This window comes from Rhinopithecus roxellana, chromosome 17 (assembly GCF_007565055.1).
Source record: "Rhinopithecus roxellana isolate Shanxi Qingling chromosome 17, ASM756505v1, whole genome shotgun sequence".
In the NCBI taxonomy this organism is placed as follows: domain Eukaryota; kingdom Metazoa; phylum Chordata; class Mammalia; order Primates; family Cercopithecidae; genus Rhinopithecus; species Rhinopithecus roxellana.
The window spans coordinates 19,157,452-19,184,177 of NC_044565.1; the positions used below are offsets into that span (position 1 = coordinate 19,157,452).

Below are 26,726 nucleotides of genomic sequence, written 5' to 3' on the forward strand. Positions count from 1 at the left end.
ATTAATAGCCTACCCACCAAAAAAAGTCCAGGACCAGATGGATTCACAGCTGAATTCTACCAGACGTACAAGGAGGAGCTGGGACCATTCCTTCTGAAACTATTCCCATCAATAGAAAAAGAGGGAATCCTCCCTAACTCATTTTATGAGGCCAACATCATCCTGATACCAAAGCCTGTCAGAGACACAACAAAAAAAGAAAATTTTAGACCAATATCCCTGATGAACATCGATGCAAAAATCCTCAATAAAATACTGGCAAACCGGATTCAGCAGCACATCCAAAAGCTTATCCACCATGAACAAGTGGGCTTCATCCCTGGGATGCAAGGCTGGTTCAACATTCGCAAATCAATAAACGTAATCCAGCATATAAACAGAACCAAAGACAAGAACCACATGATTATCTCAATAGATGCAGAAAAGGCTTTTGACAAAATTCAACAGCCCTTCATGCTAAAAACGCTCAATAAATTCGGTATCGATGGAACATACCTCAAAATAATAAGAGCTATTTATGACAAACCCACAGCTAATATACTGAATGGGCAAAAACTGGAAAAATTCCCTTTGAAAACTGGCACAAGACAGGGATGCCCTCTCTCACCACTCCTATTCAACATAGTGTTGGAAGTTCTGGCTACCTGATTTCAAACTATACTACGAGGCTACAGTAACCAAAACAGCATGGTACTGGTACCAAAACAGAGATATAGACCAATGGAACAGAACAGAGTCCTCAGAAATAATACCACACATCTACAGCCATCTGATCTTTGACAAACCTGAGAGAAACAAGAAATGGGGAAAGGATTCCCTATTTAATAAATGGTGCTGGGAAAATTGGCTAGCCATAAGAAGAAAGCTGAAACTGGATTCTTTCCTTACTCCTTATACGAAGATTAATTCAAGATGGATTAGAGACTTAAATGTTAGACCTAATACCATAAAAACCCTAGAAGAAAATCTAGGTAGTACCATTCAGGACATAGGCATGGGCAAGGACTTCATGTCTAAAACACCAAAAGCAACGGCAGCAAAAGCCAAAATTGACAAATGGGATCTCATTAAACTAAAGAGTTTCTGCACAGCAAAAGAAACTACCATCAGAGTGAACAGGCAACCTACAGAATGGGAGAAAATTTTTGCAATCTACTCATCTGACAAAGGGCTAATATCCAGAATCTACAAAGAACTCAAACAAATATACAAGAAAAAAACAACCCCATCAAAAAGTGGGCAAAGGATATGAACAGACATTTCTCAAAAGAAGACATTCATACAGCCAACAGACACATGAAAAAATGCTCATCATCACTCGCCATCAGAGAAACGCAAATCAAAACCACAAGGAGATACCATCTCACACCAGTTAGAATGGCAATCATTAAAAAATCAGGAAACAACAGGTGTTGGAGAGGATGTGGAGAAATAGGAACACTTTTACACTGTTGGTGGGATTGTAAACTAGTTCAACCATTATGGAAAAGAGTATGGCAATTCCTCAAGGATCTAGAACTAGATGTACCATATGACCCAGCCATCCCACTACTGGGTATATACCCAAAGGATTATAAATTATTCTGCTACAAAGACACATGCACACGTATGTTTATTGCGGCACTATTCACAATAGCAAAGACTTGGAATCAACCCAAATGTCCATCTGTGACAGACTGGATTAAGAAAATGTGGCACATGGGGGCGGAGCAAGATGGCCGAATAGGAACAACTCCAGTCTCCAACTCCCAGCGCGAGCGACACAGAAGACCGGTGATTTCTGCATTTTCAACTGAGGTACTGGGGTCATCTCACTAGGGAGTGCCGGACAATCGGTGCTGGTCAGCTGCTGCAGCCTGACCAGCGAGAGCTGAAGCAGGGCGAGGCATCGCCTCACCTGGAAGCGCAAGGGGGAAGGGGATCCGTTTTCCTAGCCAGGGGAACTGAGACACACAACACCTGGAAAATCGGGTAACTCCCACCCCAATACTGCGCTGTAAGCATACAGGCATTCCAGGAGAATATATCCCACACCTGGCCGGGAGGGTCCCACGCCCACGAAGCCTCCCTCACTGCTAACACAGCAGTCTGCCGCGATCTATCCGCAAGGCAGCAGCGAGGCTGGGGGAGGGGCGCCCGCCATTGCTGAGGCTTAAGTAGGTAAACAAAGCCGCTGGGAAGCTCGAACTGGGTGGAGCTCACAGCAGCTCAAGGAAGCCTGCCTGTCTCTGTAGTCTCCACCTCTGGGGACAGCGCACAGCTGAAGACCAACAGGGGAAGTAGCGGGAGCCGGTGCAGACGCGAACGACTCTGTCTGACAGCTTTGGGGAGAGCCGCGGATCTCCCAACGCGGAGGTTGAGATCTGAGAACGGACAGACTGCCTGCTCAGGTGTGTCCCTGACCCCTGAGTAGCCTAGCTGGGAGAAATCCCCCACTAGGGGCAGTCTGACACCCCACACCTCACAGGGTGGAGTACACCCCTGAGAGGACACTTCCAAAGGAAGAATCAGACAGGTACACTCGCTGTTCAGCAATATTCTATCTTCGGCAACCTCTGCTGCTGATACCCAGGCAAACAGGGTCTGGAGTGGACCTCAAGCAATCTCCAACAGACCAACAGAGAGTCCTTCTGACTGTCAGAAGGAAAACTATCAAACAGGAAGGACACCTATACCAAAACCCCATCAGTTCGTCACCACCATCAAAGACCAGAGACAGATAAAACCACAAAGATGGGGAAGAAGCAGGGCAGAAAAGCTGGAAATTCAAAAAATAAGAGCGCATCTCCCCCTGCAAAGGAGCGCAGCCCATCACCAGCAATGGATCAAAGCTGGTCAGAGAATGACTTGGACGAGAGGAGAGAAGAAGGCTTCAGTCCATCAAACTTCTCAGAGCTAAAGGAGGAATTACGTACCCAGCGCAAAGAAACTAAGAATCTTGAAAAAAGAGTGGAAGAATTGACAGCTAGACTCATTAATGCAGAGAAGATCATAAACGAAATGACAGAGATGAAAACCATGACACGAGAAATACGTGACAAATGCACAAGCTTCAGTAACCGACTCGATCAACTGGAAGAAAGAGTATCAGCGATTGAAGATCAAATGAATGAAATGAAGCGAGAAGAGAAACCAAAAGAAAAAAGAAGAAAAAGAAATGAACAAAGCCTGCAAGAAGTATGGGATTACGTAAAAAGACCAAATCTACGTCTGATTGGGGTGCCTGAAAGTGAGGGGGAAAATGGAACCAAGTTGGAAAACACTCTTCAGGATATCATCCAGGAGAACTTCCCCAACCTAGTAGGGCAGGCCAACATTCAAATTCAGGAAATACAGAGAACGCCACAAAGATACTCCTCGAGAAGAGCAACTCCAAGACACATAATTGCCAGATTCACCAAAGTTGAAATGAAGGAAAAAATCTTAAGGGCAGCCAGAGAGAAAGGTCGGGTCACCCACAAAGGGAAGCCCATCAGACTAACAGCAGATCTCTCGGCAGAAACTCTACAAGCCAGAAGAGAGTGGGGGCCAATATTCAACGTTCTTAAAGAAAAGAATTTTCAACCCAGAATTTCATATCCAGCCAAACTAAGTTTCATAAGTGAAGGAGAAATAAAATCCTTTACAGATAAGCAAATGCTTAGAGATTTTGTCACCACCAGGCCTGCCTTACAAGAGACCCTGAAGGAAGCCCTAAACATGGAAAGGAACAACCGGTACCAGCCATCGCAAAAACTTGGCAAAATGTAAAGACCATCGAGGCTAGGAAGAAACTGCATCAACTAACGAGCAAAATAACCAGTTAATATCATAATGGCAGGATCAAGTTCACACATAACAATATTAACCTTAAATGTTAATGGACTAAATGCTCCAATTAAAAGACACAGACTGGCAAACTGGATAAAGAGTCAAGACCCATCAGTCTGCTGTATTCAGGAGACCCATCTCACATGCACAGACATACATAGGATCAAAATAAAGGGATGGAGGAAGATCTACCAAGCAAATGGAGAACAAAAAAAAGCAGGGGTTGCAATCCTAGTCTCTGATAAAACAGACTTTAAACCATCAAAGATCAAAAGAGACAAAGAAGGCCATTACATAATGGTAAAGGGATCAATTCAACAGGAAGAGCTAACTCTCCTAAATATATATGCACCCAATACAGGAGCACCCAGATTCATAAAGCAAGTCCTTAGAGACTTACAAAGAGACTTAGACTCCCATACAATAATAATGGGGGACTTCAACACTCCGCTGTCAACATTAGACAGATCAACGAGACAGAAAGTTAACAAGGATATCCAGGAATTGAACTCATCTCTGCACCAAGCGGACCTAATAGACATCTATAGAACTCTCCACCCCAAATCAACAGAATATACATTCTTCTCAGCACCACATCGCACTTATTCCAAAATTGACCACATAATTGGAAGTAAAGCACTCCTCAGCAAATGTAAAAGAACAGAAATTATAACAAACTGTCTCTCAGACCACAGTGCAATCAAACTAGAACTCAGGACTAAGAAACTCAATCAAAACCGCTCAACTACATGGAAACTGAACAACCTGCTCCTGAATGACTACTGGGTACATAACGAAATGAAAGCGGAAATAAAGATGTTCTTTGAAACCAATGAGAACAAAGATACAACATACCAGAATCTCTGGGACACATTTAAAGCAGTGTGTAGAGGGAAATTTATAGCACTAAATGCCCACAAGAGAAAGCAGGAAAGATCTAAAATTGACATCACAATTAAAAGAACTAGAGAGGCAAGAGCAATCACATTCAAAAGCTAGCAGAAGGCAAGAAATAACTAAGATCAGAGCAGAACTGAAGGAGATAGAGACACAAAAAACCCTCCAAAAAATCAATGAATCCAGGAGTTGGTTTTTTGAAAAGATCAACAAAATTGACAGACCGCTAGCAAGGCTAATAAAGAAAAAAAGAGAGAGGAATCAAATAGATGCAATAAAAAATGATAAAGGGGATATCACCACTGACCCCACAGAAATACAAACTACCATCAGAGAATACTATAAACGCCTCTACGCAAATCAACTAGAAAATCTAGAAGAAATGGATAATTTCCTGGACACTTACACTCTCCCAAGGCTAAACCAGGAAGAAGTTGAATCCCTGAATAGACCAATAGCAGGCTCTGAAATTGAGGCAACAATTAATAGCCTACCCACCAAAAAAAGTCCAGGACCAGATGGATTCACAGCTGAATTCTACCAGAGGTACAAGGAGGAGCTGGTACCATTCCTTCTGAAACTATTCCAATCAATAGAAAAAGAGGGAATCCTCCCTAACTCATTTTATGAGGCCAACATCATCCTGATACCAAAGCCTGGCAGAGACACAACAAAAAAAGAGAATTTTAGACCAATATCCCTGATGAACATCGATGCAAAAATCCTCAATAAAATACTGGCAAACCGGATTCAGCAGCACATCAAAAAGCTTATCCACCATGATCAAGTGGGCTTCATCCCTGGGATGCAAGGCTGGTTCAACATTCGCAAATCAATAAACGTAATCCAGCATATAAACAGAACCAAAGACAAGAACCACATGATTGTCTCAATAGATGCAGAAAAGGCTTTTGACAAAATTCAACAGCCCTTCATGCTAAAAACGCTCAATAAATTCGGTATTGATGGAACATACCTCAAAATAATAAGAGCTATTTATGACAAACCCACAGCTAATATCATACTGAATGGGCAAAAACTGGAAAAATTCCCTTTGAAAAGTGGCACAAGACAGGGATGCCCTCTCTCACCACTCCTATTCAACATAGTGTTGGAAGTTCTGGCTAGGGCAATCAGGCAAGAGAAAGAAATCAAGGGTATCCAGTTAGGAAAAGAAGAAGTCAAATTGTCCCTGTTTGCAGATGACATGATTGTATATTTAGAAAACCCCATCGTCTCAGCCCAAAATCTCCTTAAGCTGATAAGCAACTTCAGCAAAGTCTCAGGATACAAAATTAATGTGCAAAAATCACAAGCATTCTTATACACCAGCAACAGACAAGCAGAGAGCCAAATCAGGAATGAACTTCCATTCACAATTGCTTCAAAGAGAATAAAATACCTAGGAATCCAGCTTACAAGGGATGTAAAGGACCTCTTCAAGGAGAACTACAAACCACTGCTCAGTGAAATCAAAGAGGACACAAACAAATGGAAGAACATACCATGCTCATGGATAGGAAGAATCAATATCGTGAAAATGGCCATACTGCCCAAGGTTATTTATAGATTCAATGCCATCCCCATCAAGCTACCAATGACTTTCTTCACAGAATTGGAAAAAACTGCTTTAAAGTTCATATGGAACCAAAAAAGAGCCCGCATTGCCAAGACAATCCTAAGTCAAAAGGACAAAGCTGGAGGCGTCACGCTACCTGACTTCAAACTATACTACAAGGCTACAGTAACCAAAACAGCATGGTACTGGTACCAAAACAGAGATATAGACCAATGGAACAGAACAGAGTCCTCAGAAATAATACCGCACATCTACAGCCATCTGATCTTTGACAAACCTGAGAGAAACAAGAAATGGGGAAAGGATTCCCTATTTAATAAATGGTGCTGGGAAAATTGGCTAGCCATAAGTAGAAAGCTGAAACTGGATCCTTTCCTTACCCCTTATACGAAGATTAATTCAAGATGGATTAGAGACTTAAATGTTAGACCTAATACCATAAAAACCCTAGAAGAAAATCTAGGTAGTACCATTCAGGACATAGGCATGGGCAAGGACTTCATGTCTAAAACACCAAAAGCAACGGCAGCAAAAGCCATAATTGACAAATGGGATCTAATTAAACTAAAGAGCTTTTGCACAGCAAAAGAAACTACCATCAGAGTGAACAGGCAACCTACAGAATGGGAGAAAATTTTTGCAACCTACTCATCTGACAAAGGGCTAATATCCAGAATCTACAAAGAACTCAAACAAATATACGAGAAAAAAACAAACAACCCCATCAAAAAGTGGGGAAAGGATATGAACAGACATTTCTCAAAAGAAGATATTCATACAGCCAACAGACACATGAAAAAATGCTCATCATCACTGGCCATCAGAGAAATGCAAATCAAAACCACAATGAGATACCATCTCACACCAGTTAGAATGGCAATCATTAAGAAGTCAGGAAACAACAGGTGTTGGAGAGGATGTGGAGAAATAGGAACACTTTTACACTGTTGGTGGGATTGTAAACTAGTTCAACCATTATGGAAAAGAGTATGGCAATTCCTCAAGGATCTAGAACTAGATGTACCATATGACCCAGCCATCCCACTACTGGGTATATACCCAAAGGATTATAAATTAGTCTACTACAAAGACACATGTACACGTATGTTTATTGCGGCACTATTCACAATAGCAAAGACTTGGAATCAACCCAAATGTCCATCTGTGACAGACTGGATTAAGAAAATGTGGCACATATACACCATGGAATACTATGCAGCCATAAAAAAGGATGAGTTTGCGTCCTTTGTAGGGACATGGATGCAGCTGGAAACCATCATTCTTAGCAAACTATCACAAGAACAGAAAACCAAACACCGCATGTTCTCACTCATAGGTGGGAACTGAACAATGAGATCACTTGGACTCGGGAAGGGGAACATCACACACTGGGGTCTATCATGGGGAGGGGGGAGGGGGGAGGAGGGAGGGATTGCATTGGGGAGTTATACATGATATAAATGATGAATTGATGGGTGCTGACGAGTTGATGGGTGCAGCACACCAACATGGCATAAGTATACATATGTAACAAACCTGCACGTTATGCACATGTACCCTAGAACTTAAAGTATAATAAAAAAAAAAAAAAAAAAAAAAAAGAAAATGTGGCACATATACACCATGGAATACTATGCAGCCATAAAAAAGGATGAGTTTGCGTCCTTTGTAGGGACATGGATGCAGCTGGAAACCATCATTCTTAGCAAACTATCACAAGAAGAGAAAACCAAACACCGCATGTTCTCACTCATAGGTGGGAACTGAACAATGAGATCACTTGGACTCGGGAAGGGGAACGTCACACACTGGGGCATATCATGGGGAGGGGTGGGGAGGGATTGCATCGGGGAGTTATACATGATATAAATGATGAATTGATGGGTGCTGACGAGTTGATGGGTGCAGCACACCAACATGGCACAAGTATACATATGTAACAAACCTGCACGTTATGCACATGTACCCTAGAACTTAAATTATAATAAAAATAAAAAAATAAAATAAAACAGTACAGCTGTTCCTCAAAAAATTAAAAATAGAATTACCATCTAACCTAACAGTTGTACTTTTAGGCATATGCACAAAAGAAATCAGAGTCTCGAAGACATGTTTGTACATTCATGTTCTTCACAATAGCTAAAAATTGGAAGTAACCCAAGTGTCCATTGACAGATGAATGGTTAAGTAAAATGTCGTATATACATACAATAGAATATTATTGAGCCTTAAAAAGAAAGTTCTGACATATGCTACAACATGGATGAACCTTGAGAATATTATGCTTGGTGAAATAAGCCAGTCAGAAAAAGAAAAATATTCCACTTAAAGGAAGTAACAAGGGTAGTAAAATTCTTAAAGACAGAAATAGAATGGTGGATGCCAGGAGTTAGGGGAAAGGGGAAATAGAGAGTTACTGTTCAATGGGTGCAGAATTTTAGTTTTGGGAAAGTTGAAAAAAGTTCTGGGCCGGGCGCGGTGGTTCATGCCTGTAATTTCAGCACTTTGGGAGGCCAAGGCAGGCGGATCACCTGAGGTCAGCAGTTCGATACCAGCCTGGCCAACATGGTGAAACCCCATCTCTTCTAAAAATACAAAAATTAGCTGGGCATCTTGGTGGGTGCCTGTAATCCCAGTTACTTGGGAGGCTGAGGCAGAATCACTTGAAACCCAGGGGATGGAAGTTGCAGTGAGCTGAGACCGCACCATTGCACTCCAGCATGGGCAACGAGTGAAACTCCGTCTCAAAAAAAAAAAAAAAATAGTTCTGGGTGGAGGTGATGGTTGCACAACAATGTGAATGTTACTTTATTCCACTGATGGTACACTTAAAAATGGTTAAGATGGTATATTTTATGTATTTTGTCACAGTTTTAAAAATTGGAGAAAACACTACTGATCATAAAGCATATAATAAAGACATATCTTACCTTTAGCTGATGCTGGTATGAGACTTATAATATGTTCAGGCTTTCCTTAAGTTGCAGGTTTCTAGAAATGATTAGTGACTGTATAGAAATTGTACTCTTATGATTGTGGGAATACTACTTACTGATTATTGGAGCAAGCTCTGGAATGCATTTACAGTAATTTTTTTTTTACGTTCTTAGGGCCAGTACCAACAAATGTAAGAAGGGTGTTTTGAAATTTTGTCAAGTGTAATAGGATTGTACTTTTCTTTTAAACTACTTTGATGTTGTTTCTGGAAATGATGAATATTCACTATGTTATTTTGATTTTATGTTTGTCCTTCTATATGTTTTTCTACTTAATAGACGCATTTAGATCACAATAAGAATGTATTTGAGTGCCAATAAACCTGACTTACCCTTGATTTTTGGTGTTCTGTTCTAAATTTAGATATCCAAAGAGAAGAAGAAAAAGTGAAACGATCTGTGAAAGATGCTGCCAAGAAAGGCCAGAAGGATGTCTGTGTAGTTCTGGCCAAGGAGATGATCAGGTCAAGGAAGGCTGTGAGCAAGCTATATGCCTCCAAAGCGCACATGAACTCAGTGCTCATGGGGATGAAGAACCAGCTGGGTAAGGCTGCACTTAACCTTACAGTCAGCTTGTAATGCCAGTGTTGCTGTTATTATCAACATGGGTTCCTTGAATAGGAAAAACTCTACTCTGGTTTTTATTCTTTGTATTTTCTTAGTGTTGAGTGTCGTACAAATGCAAAATATAATAATGTTGTTTTCTTTTGTTAGTATTTTCTAAATAATAATGAAATCTACATATAAATCTGCTTTGTTTAGAAGTTAGAATGTATTGAACAATGTTATCAAGTGACCTGAGAATTCAGTTGTAGAAGTAAGGGGCCAGCTTAGATGTTTGGAGGGAGACTGAAGAAAAGAGCTTTCTACCTTTGTCCTAGTCCCAGAGCAGCCCCAGGCAAAATGTTACAACAGGCTGTGGGGCTTTGGCTCATCTCCTTTTCTCCTTCATCTCTGTCTACCTAATGCTTCGTCACATCTTAGGAATCTGTAGACCACATTATGGGTATTCAGCATATGTGTGAACTGTCCATTTTCGATGACTTTTAGGAACTCATGATATTTAAAATAGGAATAAACATTGTTTCCTTTCAGTGTCCAGTATAGTACTGTTTGTGGTCGTTCATCTAGTTGGTTTCTTTTCTTAATTTCCATTAAATTATGAAGTAGTTCTAACTCAGAACTATAATTCTTTAGTAATGGCAGCAAATGACTGTCAGATACTTAGATTGAATACAGACTCAGAAATCATGGAGAGCCAGGCATGGTGGCATGCAGTTGTAGTCCCAGCTGCTAAGGAGGCTGAGCAAGGAGAATTAAGTGCTTGAGCCCAGGGGTTTGAGGCCACAGTGAGCTATGATTACACCTGTGAATAACCATTGTGCTTGAGCCTGGACAATATATATAGCAAGACTGTGTCTGTAAAAAAGAAAGAAATTATGGAGAAATTTTTCACTAAAGAATATTTTCAACTCTCTGTCAGATACTTCATTGATCCCACTCAAAAGAAGTTAGAAGATGAAGTGATTTAATTTATAGAATGGTGCCAAATGAGTTTCTAATGCATTATTTGGTTGTATTTCATTCTGAAGGTATTTTCTTCACATTCAATTTTAACATTCAAATGTGGCTTTAAAATATGCCTAACCATTAATGTATCATTAGTTTCTTTCTCCAGATACTGAAGAGAATAATCATGGGCTGGGAAAGAGTAAAGAAAATGACAAAATGTTTGTACCACATCATCTTTTAAAAAATCTATCAAGATTATCTTTTATTTATTTACTTTTTGTTTTTTGAGGTGGAGTCTGTCACCCAGGCTGGAGTGCAGTGGTGTGATCTTGGTAACTGCGACCTCCACCTCCCAGGTTCAAGCGATTCTCCCGCCTCACCCTCCCAAGTAGCTGGGATTACAGGTGCCCACCACTACGCACCCCTAATTTTTGTATTTTTAGTAGAGATGGGGTTTCGCCATGTTACCCAGGCTGGTATCAAACTCCTGACCTCAGGTGATCTGCCTTCCTCGGCCCTGCAAAGTGCTGGGATTACAGGCATGAGTCACCACTTCCAGCCTATCTTCACTTTTAAATACCATGTTATTTCAGCCCTAAAGTGATGATTTTAGGTTCTTGAAATACTGGATATATCACCTAGATATGACTTTTGACCAAACTGAGTATCAGTGCCATAAAGAAATAGTTTAATCTTGTCATGTTTGAAAGCTCAAGTATTCTTGTCTTTTATAGCCAGCTTGAAAGTTTCAGATTTATTCTCAATTTTTCCTGCAACATGCTCAAAAGACACATGTTCAGTTGACCATGATAAGCTTGTTTAAAAATTTTTCACTTTCCTTATTGCTTATTTTGCCTTTTTTCCTCTATGAATAAAGCAGTGTATGCACAGCCTCTTTTTTCCAATTGTGGAGATGAAAGCAGAGGATAATGTAATAAATCTTTATGTACCTATCATGCAGAACTAATAAAATTTATATTTTATTTATTTATTTTTTTGGTGGAGACAGGGTTTCGCCATGTTGCCCAGGCTGGTCTTGAACTCCTGAGCTCAAGTGATCCACCCACCTCAGTCTTCCAAAGTGCTGGGATTATAGGTGTGAGCCGCTGCACCTGGCCCAGAACTAATAAAATCTAACGTTTTGTTGTATTTGCCTGCTTCTATATTATAAAAGAAATAAAGCATTACAAAAGTTGAAGCTCCTTTACTACCCCTTTCCAGTTTCATTCTCTTCTCTCCCATCCTCTCCAGAGAAAACCACTGTTGTGAATCTTAAAATTTATATGAATGGTATCATACTATAGATACCATTCTGCGTCTTTTTTCTCCATTTATCATTGTTTTTGAAATATGTTCATATGGATAAATGTAGGTGGGGTACAATGGCTCACACCTGTAATACCAGCCCTTTGGGAGCCTGTAGCAGGAGGATCACTTGAGCCAGGAGCTCGAAACCAGCCTGGGAAACATAATGAAACCCTGTCTCTATAAAACAAGACAAAAAACCCAACAGCAACCACAATAAAATGATCTATGTATATTCAGAGAGAGAGGGAGAGCATGCTGTAGTCCATTGATTTGAACTACTAGATGAAATTACATTGGTGTATCACATTTTATTTTTCTGTTCCCCTTTTGAAGGATATTAAGGTTATTTTCAGGTTTTGCTATGTGTAAAGGTTTAGGACAGTTGTATACTCAGAAGTAGAATTGCTAAGTAAATAGCTGGGTTTAAATTTTACTAGAATTACAAAATTGCTCTCCAAAGAAGCTTTACTAATTTATATTTCCAGCAGCAGTTCATGAGTTCTTTTTTTCATACCTTTTTAATTGGTATTGTCATACTTTTTTATTTTTGAGAAATGTTATCTTGTGTTAATATTCTCTCAGAGCTACTAAACTAGAGCATTCTCTTTTCTTTGCCCTTTCTTCCTGTATCCTGATTCCAAAATACCTTTTCAGCCAGTGATAGTAAGTAATCATTAGTCTGCATGGAAAAAATTCTTTTATCATACACTTTCAGCAGTATACATAACAAAAGCTCCCCTGTGCACTGCACATAAGAGCCTATTGTTTAAATATACACCCATAACAATATGTTAAGTTGTTTGTTTCATATATACTGTAGCTTTACCAGAATTGAAAAGTGAAGTATTTGCTCTTTGGCCTCTGAATGTTAAGGTGCTAGGGTTCTATTCTAGATCCTCTGCTCCTTTCCATCTTTACTCCCACTAGTTGATCTTATCTAACCCCATGCCTTTAAATGCCATTGATTTTTAAATTTTTATCTTCAGGGCTGACTTTATCTCTAAGTGCATAATTGGCATCTCCACTCAGATGTCTAAGGGGTATCTCAAAATTGATATGCCTATAAAAAAAATCTTGATTTTCCTTCTCCCACCACTTTCTCTTCTTCCAGTCTTTCTACTATGAGAATTTCTTTTTTATTTTAATTTTTGGCATCATTAAAAAATTAAACATATGTATACTCTGGGTTACATTATAATTGATGAGTTTCATGAGACTTCAATCCCCCATTTGCATTTTTGTTTTTGAGGTTTGGTGTCAGATTTCACTGTGGCAATCCAGTGTGAAAAGAGGAAAACCCAACTTACTATGTAAATATCCTTACCAAAGAAATCCCATCTGATGCAAGGATTTTAAGTAGTCTTTTTTTATTTTATTTTTTGAGACAAGGTCTTGCACTGTTGCCCAGGCTGGAGTGCAGTGGTGCCATCTCGGCTCACTGCAACCTCAGTAGTCTTAATGGAGAAAAGTGGGAAAGGAGTCGCCGGACAGATAGATGAGAACAGTATATATATATGCATAGTTCTCAAGTATTTTATCTGTAGCATAACCCACATTATAAGTGGTGTTTTAGTTCAGCAAAGTATCACATGAAATTTACGTTGTTAATGTGAATTTTATTGATTTTGAAGTTTTTTTTTATATTTAAGTTTGTTTTTGAAATAGTTTTATAATTGTACAATTATAGGCATTGGGCATTTTTACCCAATTAGTAAAATACACATAAGTAAAGCCAACAACAGAAAGTTGTTTGTAACAGGGGAACTGTTAACATTTTATTTTTCTTCAGTGAAGGATTGAATTAGTAAATTATGATTTATTCAGGTTTCAGCATAGTATTCAGCTATAGAAAGATGTTAATGATGCATCATTTAATAAGAAATCAAGTTGCAGAACAGTATATATAGCATGATAGCACTCTGTAAATAAGTAAATAGAGGATGTGTTTGTGTAGATGTGTAAATAAATAAGTGGATAAACAGAGGTCTGAAAAAGGTTTATTCTCAGGAGAGAAGTTGGATTGTTTGAATTGTCCTTATTGTTTTCTCTTTAACTTCTTATTATGGAAATTTTAAGCATATGCAAAAGCAGAGTGAATACCCAAATGAATCTCTATGTACCTATCACCCAGCTTAAACAATTGTCAACTCTTGGCTGATTTTACTTAATTTATATTCATCCCACCTAGTCCCTATGTTTTCGCCTGGGAATCCATATACATTTATCCCTCGGTGTCCACAGGGGGTTGGTTCCAGGATCCCCGCAGATACCAACATTTGTGGATGCTCAATGAAGTAGTATTTGCATATAACCTACGCATATCCTCCTGTATATTTTAACCTCTAGACTAATTATGTAATATCTAATACAATGCAAATGCTATGTAAATAATTGTTATACTATATTGTTTAGGGAATAATGACAAAAAGCTTATCCGTGTTTGGTACAGACACAGCCTTTCATTTTCATTGTGGTTGAATATTTTTGATATTGAATATTTTGTTGTCTTTGGTTGGTTGAATTTACAAACACTGAACCCACAGATATGGAGGATGAACTGTAATTTCATCTATAAGTATTTCCATATGGATTTCTAAAAGAAAAGCATTGTATCCTTCTATTCCTTGGTGCATCTTTTCAGTCCTGGGGACTTGTATCCTACAGTGCTTGGATGTGTGCATGTACATTGCCTTTGCACTGTTATTTTCTGTTTCTTTCTGAAAGCAAACAGTCTTAGTTATTGGATTTCTCAGACAAGTCCTTTAATTTTCTTATCTTTTCCATGTTCCATTTTGAGGATAATAATAGTTAGTGCCTTCCTCATAAGCAGGTTGTGAGGCTCACTTCATTGTCTGGCATAGTAATTGCTGTATAGATAGGTTTTAAATATTATCATCATTATCATGATCAATTTTGTCTGTGTAATTACTTTTTGCAAAATTTCCTCAACTTTATTTTCCATTTTTTCTCATGAATTCTTTATTTTGGCTATCTTAACTTTAATTTTCAAGAAAGAGTTCTCAGTTTCTTATTTAAAAAAAAAAAATCATTCTGTTCTTCCTCGTTGGTGCAGTATTTTCTTTTGTTAATGATAGTTGTCTTTTTGAAATTTTCATACGTTCCGTATACTGTTTCTCAGAACTTCTCCCAATCATTCTCTTCTTTCCTATCCCACTTCTCTTTTTAAAGAAAGAGGTGGGTGGGAGGGAGGGAGGCAGAGGAGACAGTGGAAGGGAGGAGGGTAGGGGAAGCTAGATTTAAATATAGGCTTTCTGAGTACCTGCCCTCTCTAGTCTTTTCAGGCATATAGACTGAGCTACAAAAACCAAAATGTTAATTCATTTAATAAATATCTCTTAAAAGCCCTATTATGTGCTAGGCATACTGCTGGGCACTGGGGTTAAAATCGTGAATATTACAGGCACAATCACTGCCCTCTAGGTATGGGGTAAATTGCAGATAATTGAAGAAATATAAAAATTAAAAGTAATAAATTTAATAATCAAATGGATATTTATAATTGCAAACTGTGATATGCACTGGGAGAATGTAAAAGAGAAATGTAGAATCAGGGATGGCTCCTTTCAAGCACTGATGAATTCTGAAGGAAGATGAACTATTAAGTTTGTGGGGGCGTGGGAAGCGGTGTGCCAAGTTGGATGGCTAGCATGTGTGAAGGCCCTGGGGCCAAAAAGAACTGAGCATTCCTGGCACAGAAGGAAGGTCTAGGAGGTTGAGTACTGAGCAAGTGGAAGGGATGGCTGGAGAGGATGAGCAAGGAGGTGAAGATGACAGTTTTTACAGCTGTTAGAAGAGCAAGATTTCTCAAAGACAAATTCAAAATAAGACGTGCTGTAGCAATGCAGATAAAGTGCAATGCGAGTTAAGAGGAAAAGTATTTTGGGGAGAATCAGGGCAGCATCTGAGTCTAGAGGGATTAGGTGTACTAAGGCACAATTGAAATATTTCAAATAAACAGTTTGACAGGAATGCATGAAGGGGAGCAGTGGGAGGTGAGGCTAGAAAGGTAAGTTGGAGTCAGAGTTCTGAGATATCAGGCTGAGGAATTTAAATTATTTTGTAGACATTTGAAAGCTTTAGCACATTATAAGCACAGAGCACAGGTGCAGGGCGGGACAGTCCATTGTGATTGGAGGCAGTGGGACCTGAGAGGTAAAGGAGTGGAGTAGGGGAATGGTTAGTCTAGTGAGAATGGAGTAGAAGACACAAGAACAGGTGCAGAGTGAAGGTATAAACAAGGCTGAGATGCTCTGAGCCTTTGAGCCTGGAAAGAGACTGCAAGGCCATTAACAGACACTGGAAATACAGGGAGAGGAACAGGTCTAAGAGAGGAGTCTTCACTTGGGCTGATCAGACTAGCCCCAGGAAATCAGTGGCTATTTGGTTCATCTGGCCTCTGCAGCACCTAAGCTTTTGCTGGCAGGAAGGATTCCTAGACAGCATTGTTGTGTTGGTTAATAGTGGAATGTTGCTTATTGGGAGATTAAATACAGCAGAGTAGGTACCAGGATAGAACTTGGGACAGGGCAGGAAGGAAAAGACTACATTTTGGGAGTGGAAAAAGAGAAAACTAACCAAAGTTCCTGAGATGTCTTTGTTGTCTTTCCATGGCCCCATCCCACCCCTAGCCTGTTGCTGCTTTGAAAAGCCGAGATTTAACAAAGTCATTCCTCTTTCTTAAGATGTTCCCCTATTAAAATGCAGATGCCTCTGGGGAGGGGTAATCTGTTCAGCCTTGTCACGTATTAATACATTGTCATGATTAGATGCTTTCCAGGTGACAGCTTTCTGACAGCAGCTCCTTGTAGTGTAAGACAGATGATGAGTGTGTTTTGATTGGAAGAGAGGGTTAAGGGAGAAGTTCAAAGGTGGGGCAGGAAATAGAATTACCATATGCTCCAGCAATTCCGCTTTTGGGATCTACCTGAAAGAATGGAAGGCAGGGACTCAAATAGGTATTTGGATGCCAATGTTCATAGCAGCAGCATTCACAATAGACAAAAGGTAGAAGCAACCCAAGTGTCCATTGACAGATGAATGGGCAAACAAAATGTGATGTATCTGTATAATAGAATATTATTGAGCCTTAAAAAGGGAGGAAATTCTGACTTATGCTACAACAACATGGATGAATCTTGAAGGCATTATGCTAAGTGAAATGAGCACTTCAAAAAAGGATGAATACTACACGATTCCACTTACATGATGTACCTTGAATTCTCAAATGTAGATGCAGAAAGTAGAGTGTTGGCTGCCAAGGGTAAGGGGAAATGGGGATTGAGTTGAGTGACGGTACAGGGGTTCAGTTTGGGAAGATGAGAAAAGTTCTAGAGATGGATGGCGGTGATGATTACACAAAAATGTGAATGAATGTACCTATTTCCACTTAACTATATACTTAAAAATGGATACATTACAAATTTTATGTTATGTATAATTTTGGGTTAAAATAATGTATGTATATTTTACCATTAAAGCAGTGGGGCAGGTGTGAGTGCTGAGCTATGGTGGGATTTTGAGTGGCAGAGATGCATGAGAGCTCCAAGTTCTTATATATTGATGACAGTGTGTCTAGAGGGGCAGGCCATGCAATAAAAGGGAGGCCCAGGTAGGGTAGTACATCCACCTAGCTACCTTTGTCCTTTTATTTTGTTTTCTTCTGTGCTTTGATTGGAGTACCTGAAAGTGAGTTTGCAAGTTATGGATCTTTGGGGTCAAGCATAACGTTTGTGAAGTTTAAACCAATTTGTTGAATCAAAACACATTTTTAAATAATTTTCTAGTATTTTTAACTTAAGTGTTACAGATTTTGATATGATTTGGCTCTGTGTCCCCACCTAAATCTCATGTTGAATTATGATCCTGAGTGTTGGAGGTGGTCCTGGTGGGAGGTGATTGGATCACGGGGGTGGTTTCTAATGGTTTAGCACCATCCCCCTAGTGGTGTCTCATGATAGAGTTCTCATGATCTGGTTGTTTGAAACTGTATAGCACCTCCCCTATCTGTCTGTCTCTCTCTGTCTCCTGCCTGCCATGTGAAGATGTGCCTGCTTCCCCTTTGCCTTGCACCATGGTTGTAAGTTTCCTGAGGCCTCTCCAGAAGCCGAAGCCTATACAGCCCACAGAACTGTGAGCTGATTAAACCTCTTTTCCTTATAAACGACCCAGTCTGAGGTGTGTCTTAATAGCAGTGTGAGAACATACTAATATAGACTTATTGTTTTTTAAAATGGTGTAGAAATATGTAAAATAAAAGTAATTGTTCACCAATTTCTTTGTCTTGGCCTCAGCCCCCTTACCCACTGGTAGCTACTATTTGAGTACTATACGAACTGTCCTGCAGTTTGCTTTTGTTAGTCTAACATTATGTCATTTTATACATACCACACACATTTATTACTCAGGTCTACAAATTTGAGGCCTTAAATAAACAAAAATTTTGCATTTAATATTAAATTGTGATCTAGCATATGCAAGATTAAAATTCAGTTTCTTTAAGGCTTGCTGAATAATAAGTAATCTTCTAAAATAAATACATATCCGTGTCATGTGTTGTTCATGATGGTGTTTATTCAAGGATTTAAAATTTTCCCCTCCGAAACTTTTACAGATTTCAATTCTATAGTGCATGATTGTCTTTTTCAAATGAAATATTTGCCCCTACATAAGCAAAATACAACATTAAATGAAATTTTTAAAGGGAGTGAAAAAATCATCTACCTTCCTCACAAATTGATTGTTTCATATTTAATTTTAGTTGTTATTCATATGAATGTTTATTTTATACTCTGTAAATACCATATAAAAACACATCATTGGCGTTAAGTGAGAGTGACACTAGACAGTCATCCCTCTAGAATTTTAAAGTCCAATTTCTGTTAGCAAGCTGGATCCTCAGAAACCCTTCTCCATCCTCCTGTTTTACTTCCCACAGCAGTGCCTTTGCTGAGCTGTTTTCATAGTATTCCTTTGCTTTTTGTTGTTGTTGACGTTGCCCAGGCTGGAGCGCAATGGCACAATCTGCTCACTGCAACCTCTGCCTCCCGGGTTCAAGCTACTCAGCCTCCCAAGTAGCTGGGATTACAGGCGCCCGCCACCATGCCCAGCTCATTTTTGTATATTTAGTAGAGACGGGGTTTCACCATGTTGACGAGGCTGGTCTTGAACTTCTGACCTCAGGTGATCCACCCGCCTCGGCCTCCCAAAGTGCTGGGATTACAGGCGTGAGCCACCCGCCCAGCCCTCCTTTGTGTTTTTGTGGTGGATAAGAAAACAGCCACCTGAAGATTATTTCTATAACTTCTGTACAATTAGTGGTGCAGTCAATAAAGATTATATACTTTAATATTCCTTAATATTAAAAGCCATGGAAGAAATTTATCTTAGAAGCTAGCCTGAAAAAAAGTCTTTCCTAGTGAAACAGTGTTGCTTTTACCAGTGAATGTCCTACAGCCCAAAACATGATTAACTTTTATGTTTTAGCTGTTGATATGCTCACAGCTAAACTTAATCTCAGTTGCAGTAACTTTTATTAGCCTAGGCCACTGATTCTCAACTGGGGCTTGGGAGACATTTGACAGTATTTGGGGCCATTTTCAGTTGTCACAACTAGGAGGAAAAAGGGTGCTGCTACTGGCATCTAGTGGGCAGAAACCAGGGTTGCTGCTGAACACCCTAGAATGCATAAAACAGCTGCCTCCAACAAAAGAATTGCCCAGCCCAAACTGTCAATAGTGTGGTTGCTGAGATACTCCAGCCCACATTTACGGAATCAACTCACACTTTTGAGCGTTTTAAATTTATTTTATTGTATCTGCCATATACATCTTTTTTATAAACTGCTTCAAGTTATTTTTTTCAAGTGGAGCATGTAAGTCATAAATAAACATGACTTTAAATTTTTAAAGTTTCTGAAATGTACATGGTTTCGATACTCTTGTGACATCCTTTTGGTTTTGGTTCACCATATTATAGAATGTTTGTACTATCTCCTTTTAATTTTTATCTTTCTGTTCAATATTATTATGTGTTAGAGATTTTTTTGGAAATCATGATGTACCCTTTAACTGTTTTTTTTTTTTTTTTTCTTGTTACAAGGAAAAAGTGTCTTACTCTCAAGGGATTTTTACTTTTGAGGCTCAAATGTTTTTAATATCCCTTCTCTGAGCTTTCATTTATCATTATTGTGAAAAGTCGTAAGATTTCATATTTTCTTATAATCTGATTCATTGTGTTTGCAAATGCCGGTTTTAAGTTGGCTTTTAAAACCCACACTGTTGGTCTGTTGAGTCAATGTATTGCTCCCCTGGGCTCTTGCTACCAATGAGCTGCATGTTTTTGATGCTGTTTTTAACATTATTTTTACTTCATTTTATTTTTATTTTATTTTTGAGATAGGGTGTGTTGCCCAGTCTGGAGTGCAGTGGTGCGATCATGACTCACATAGCCTCAACCTCCGTGGCTCAGGTGATCCTCCCACCTCAGCCTCCTGGGTAGCTGGGACTACAAGCATGAGCCACCTTACCCAGCTAGTTTTTTGTAGAGAAAGGGTTTCACCGTATTGCCCAGGCTGGTCTCGGTCTCCTGTGATCTGCTTGCCTGGGCCTCTCAAAGTGCTGGGATTACAGGTGTGAGCCACTATGCCTGGCCCCATTTTTATTTGCTAATTTTAAAAAAATTTAACTAAAATTTTAATAATTCCCATGAGAGCCTGTGATAGGTAGAAAGAGTTCTCTGTTTTTGTTGCTTTCATTATTGGTGTCCAGATTATTTTCAGAATATTTTCACTGGGTTCCACATCTACTGATTATGAAACTAATTTTTTTTTTTTTATTTTATTTGAGATGGAGTCTCACTCTGTCTCCCAGGCTGGAGTGCAGTGGCATGATCTCGGCTCACTGCAAGCTCCGCCTCGTGGGTTCATGCCATTCTCCTGCCTCAACCTCCTGAGTAGCTGGGATTACAGGCACCTGCCACCACGCCCAGCTAATTTGTTGTATTTTTAGTAGAGACGAGATTTCACTGTGTTAGCCAGGATGGTCTCAATCTCCTGACCTCGTGATCTGCCCGCCTTGGTCTCCCAAAGTGCTGGGATTATAGGCGTGAACCACCGCGCCCGGCCATGAAACTAATTTTTTAGTTACTTTGCTTCCATCTTTAGTTGTTGATATTATAACATGGTCATATTTATAGCAGAAATTGTTTTTATGTGTATAATATCCCTTTTTCATTTGTATCAGGTGTGGGGTTGTAATGTAACTTTATTTTTACATGCTTTAATGTTTTTTAAATTAAGGTTTGTGTTTTTAGAAACTAGTAGACTCACATACATGTGGTATACCTGTATTTGCAAGAAATAATACAGAGAGATTCTGTGTACCCTTCACCTACTTTCCCCCCATGGTAACATCTTGCAAATCCGGAGTACAGTCTCACAGTCAGGATATTGGTATTGATGCAGTCAAACTACAGAACATTTCCATCAATACAAGGTTCCCTCATGTCGCCCTTGTATAGCCACACCTACTTTCCTCCCATCTCTGCCTTAGCAGCCACTAATTCTCCATTTCTATAATTTTGTCATTTTAAGAATGTTGTATAAATGGAGTTATATAGTTACGTAACTTCTTGGGATTGGCTTTTTTCACTCAGCATATTTCTATGGAAATTAACTCAAGTGTTTACATGTATCCATAGTTCATTTCTTTTTATTGCTGAGTAGTATTTCATTATATGGATATACCAGTTTATTTAACCATTCACCCATTGTAGGACTTCTGAGTTGCTTCCAGTTGTTGGCTATTATGAATAAAGCTGCTGTAAAAGTGTACAGGTTTAAATTTCCACCAGCCAATGTATGAGTGATCCTGTTTTTCTGCATCTTCTCCAACATTTGTTGTTGTCACTGTTTTTCATTTTGGGCATTCTGATAGGTGTATGGTGCTGACTGTGGTTTTAATTTGCATTTCCTTCATGGCTAATGATTAAGAACATCTTTTCATGTGCTTATTTGCCACCCGTATCTCCTGTTTGGTGAAATGATACTTCTTTACTTTTCTGTGTCTTCAAAATTCTCTTTGATGAAATGTTTAAAAGTGAACCTTTTTTATTTCTGGTTTTTAATTTCTTTTCCTACATCAGTTGCTTTTTGTCACCAGTATGTGGATGTTCTGTCTATAATTTAAAACACTGGGAGAATGAGCTTCTATTTCCTTCTCCCTGCTATTTGTCATATGAATGTTTTTTTGTTGTTTTTTGTTTTTTGTTTTTGAGACAGAGTCTCACTCTGTCATCAGGCTGGAGGTGCAGTGATGTGATCTCGGCTCACTGCAAGCTCCACCTCCCAGGTTGAAGTGATTTTCCTGCCTCAGCCTCCCAAGTAGCTGGGATTACAGGCGCACGCCACCACACCCAGCTAGTTTTTGTATTTTTTAGTAGAAAGAAGGTTTCACCATGTTGGCCTCTATCTCCTGAGCTCGTGATCCACCCACTTTGGCCTCCTGAAGTGTTGAGATTACAGGGGTGAGCCACTGCACCCAGCCGAAATTTTTTTTTTAAATAAAGAAATGTTCTGGAAGTTTTATGATCAATACAAGAAAGAAAAAACATATTTCTGACCCAATACTAAATCTTTCATTCTATGTAGGAGCACTTGAGTCTTTATAAAACCACCTCAGTGTTAAATTCATTTATTGGTTTTTTCAACAAATGCTTGATTGTCGGCCGTGTCAGGCACAGTGCTAGGCACTGGAAATAAAATAGTGAGTCTTCCCCCAAATGAATCTAGTGGCCAGGCACAGTGGCTCACGCCTGTAAATTCCAGCACTTTGGGAGGCTGAGGCAGGTGGATCACCTGAGGTCAGGAGTTCGAGACCAGCCTGGCCAACATGGTGAAACGCTGCCTCTACTAAAAATACAAAAATTAGCCAGGTGTGGTGGCATGTGCCTGTAATCCCAGCTACTTGGGAGGCTGAGGCAGGAGAATCGCTTAGAACCCGGGAGACAGAGGTTGCAGTGAGCTGAGATCACACCACTGCACTCCAGCTCTCTTGGGCAGCACATATACTAAAATTGAAACACTACTGAGAAGATTAATGTGGCCCTGCACAAGGATAAATACAAACTTTGAAGCATGCCTTTTTTTTTTTTTTTTTTTTTAACTTTGTCCACCAAGCCTCTACAGTATGGAGCTGTCAGTGGGACTGGCACTCCACACTGAGGGAGGACCACGTGGAAAGGCCCTGAAGTTGGAGAAAGCCTGAATCCAGAGAGATCTCCAGACAGGCCTGGGGTAGGGAAGGCATTTCAACAGAAAGAGCTGTGACCAATGGAATGCTGCTCAGTTTATTTCATATTCCTCTCTGTGTAACTTTGATCTTTGTAGTTTTAAATGTGATCAACTAATTTTTACATTGCTGACTTCGTAATGTTTTCTGTAGAATTTTAACCTATTTGGGGGGATGTGGGAGAAGTTTTTTATTATAGTTAAATATACATAAGAAAATTTGCCATTTTAACCATTTTTAAGCATGAAATTTGGCATTTTAATTAAATATATAATGATACTTTGAATGCTGTGGTCTTTTGAAGATTTTAGATAGGAATTTCTTTTTCAGTCTAACACATGCTTTCTGGGACTTTCTACCATTAAATAATGCTTTGTTTATGGATTGATTCATTTATTCATTCAGCATCTATTTGTTGATTGCATTCTGTACATTCAGCATATTGTTAACATAGTGGGACGCAGTCACTACTCTGATGCCATTTATATTTTAGTATATAATATGTGTTCTTGGTTTTTGAATGTGGTATTTTTAGATTAAGCCACCCATGCCTATTGAATGTGAATCTACTTTGGTCTTAATGGGTTTGTACAATCTATTTGAGGATAGTTTTAGTATTTTAAATAGCACCTGAGTTCATTAGAATACTATCTGGCAACTCTATGATTAGAGTTTTGTTCAGACTTTAGAATTAGTGTTACATATACTTCATAAAATATAATGGGTGATATTTTTGCTTTTTTTTTTGTAGTATTAGCTAAAGAATATGTTCAGCAGCAAATAACAGAAAACTTTACTACAGTGGCTTATATTATAGCAGAGTTGTGGAACTAGGCCTCTTTCACCTCTCATTGCCTGTCCCTGCTTCGAGCTGGTTATCTTGTACGTGTGACATGGGCCTTTCCATCAGTGCTTTCTCAGAGTCAGGAGCTGACCAGCAGCACACCAAGGTGTGGTCATGCATCCTAACCAATTCCCACTCATCTGGGACATTCTTAAGATACATTTATAAACCGCTTCAGCAGTAGCACTTTATATTTGTATGTGTGTGAGAATTTACAAAGCTCTTTGACATGTGATCTCATTCAATCTTCACAAATAAGGAAAACAGTTCAGCTTGCTGAAGATGACAGTGAGGAAATGGCAGAGATGGGGTTCAAACCCAATTATCTCTAGTCTAAGTAATATGTACACTAGAACAATCAGGCAGAAGAAAAGCCCAACGACTCTCTGGCATGTTGGTTTTGTAGATTCTGGAGGAAACGCCTGATGCCAGGTGTTGCTGCATTCTACTGATATTAAGGACTGGAGTCCTTCCAGTCTCATCATACAAAATGGCAATCTTGAATACAGACGGCCCTTCTATTACTCTTGATTTCACCTTCAGGGTATAGTTATTTTTATTTTTTAGTAAATTTATTTTTTGAACAGTTTTAGATTCAGAGCAAAATTGAATAGAAAGTACAGAAGATCCATGTACCCCTGTCCTCACACGTGCATAGCCTCCATCACTATCAACATCCCACACCAGAGTGATACATTTGTTACAATTAGTAAACCTCTATTTACATGTCGTTATCACCCAAAGTCCATAGTTTACATAGGATTCACTCTTGGTGGTGTACATTCTATGGGTTTGGACACATGTATAATGCTATCCACAATTATAGTATCAGTAAATACAAAGTAGTTTCATTGCCCGAAAAATTCTCTGTGCTGTCTTTATTCATCTTTTTTCCCTACTAACCCTTGGCAACCACTGATTTTTTTTTTTTTTTTACTGTCTCCATAGTTTTGCCTTTTCTAGAATGTCATATAGTTGGAATCATACAATACGTAGCCTTTTCAGATTGGCTTCTTTCACTTAGTAATATGCATTTAAGTTTCTTCCATGTCTTTTCATGGCTTTTAGAGCTCATTTATTTTTAGTACTGAATAATATTCCATTGTCTGAATGTACCAGTTTGTTTATCCATACACCTGCTGAAAGACATCTTGGTTTCTTCCAAGTTTTGGCAGTTATGAATAAAGCTGCTATAAGACATCCGTGTGCAGGTTTTTCTGTGGACATATTTTTAATTCATTTGGATAAATACCAAGGAGCACACTTGCTGGATCATATGGTAGGTGTGTGTCTGGCTTTGTCTTCCAAAGTGGCTGTACCATTTTGCATTCCCATCAGTAATAAATGAGAGTTCCTGTTGCGGCACATTCTCACCAGCATCTGGTATTGTCAGTGGTCTGTATTGGGCCATTCTAATGGGTTTTTGGTGGTATCTCATTGTTTTAATTTACAGTCCCCAAATGACATAAGATGTTGAACATCTTTTCATATGCTTACTTGCCATTTATATTAATATATCATCTTGGTGAGTTATCTGTTCAGGTCTTTTGACCATTTTTAAGTTCAGTTATTTTCTCATTATTGAGTTTTAAGAGATCTTTGTATGTTATGGATAGCAGTCCTTTATCACATATGTCTTTTGCAAATATTTTCCTGCAGCTTGTGGCTTGCCTTCTCATTCTTTTGAAGGTCTGGCTATTTTTATTATGAAATAATTTTTACCTGCCATACCTTCTTATTTCATTTTTCCTTTTGGAACATAGGAAATACATTTTTTTTATACCTTAGTTTGTTTTGTGCTGCTATAGCAGAATACCTGAGACTGAGTTATTTATTCAGAGTAGAATTTTATTTTATGCAGTTCTGGAGTCTGGGAAGTTCAAGATCAAGGTGCTGGCAGGGTTGGTTGTTTGGTAAGGGCTGCATTCTCTGGAGGGTAGGCATACTGTGTTCTCACATGGCAGGAGGAAGGGCAAGGGAGAACAAACTGCCTCCTGCAGGCCCTTTTCTAAGGGCACCTGATCCATTCACGAGGGTGGAACCTCATGGCCTAATCACTTTTTTTTTTTTTTTTTTAGTTACCACTATTTTCATTGTTGCATACAACAGTAAAACAACATAATTTTAATAGTGTTAAGTTAAAAAATTAGAAATGGAGTTAAAAGATTTTTAAAGTGAAAAGGCATATAATTCCCACTACTGTTAACTCAGCTGAATCTGTCATTTGAAGCTAGAATATCTCAAAAGCTGATTTTCTCCCCTTCTAGGCAGTTTGTACCAATATTTCAACAAACCTTGAAGATTTGAAATGACTTATCTCCCACAATTATCAAATCTTGAAAGTGTTTGCAATAAATTCTAACATATTGTGCTTTGCATGTTTACTTCTTTACACTTTCTTTCTTTCCAACGAATTATTTACCAAGTTCACTGCTTCTGCACTGTTCTGAGCTGAGCTGTAAGCATACACCATC

At 39.0% G+C, this 26,726-nt stretch overlaps 1 protein-coding gene and 1 non-coding gene across 2 annotated transcripts in view; both read left to right on the top strand.

The window, feature by feature from the left end:
- CHMP3 (charged multivesicular body protein 3) overlaps window positions 1-26,726 on the top strand; it is a 78,087-nt gene that overhangs the window by 43,641 nt on the left and 7,720 nt on the right. Inside the window, exon 3 of the mRNA XM_010368745.2 lies at window positions 9,647-9,826. Coding sequence (XP_010367047.1) covers window positions 9,647-9,826 — 180 coding nt within the window. The remainder of the gene's footprint in view (window positions 1-9,646; window positions 9,827-26,726) is intronic.
- On the top strand, window positions 23,166-23,267 carry LOC115894414. Its single transcript, XR_004054536.1, has one exon. It is a non-coding gene; the product is annotated as a U6 spliceosomal RNA (small nuclear RNA).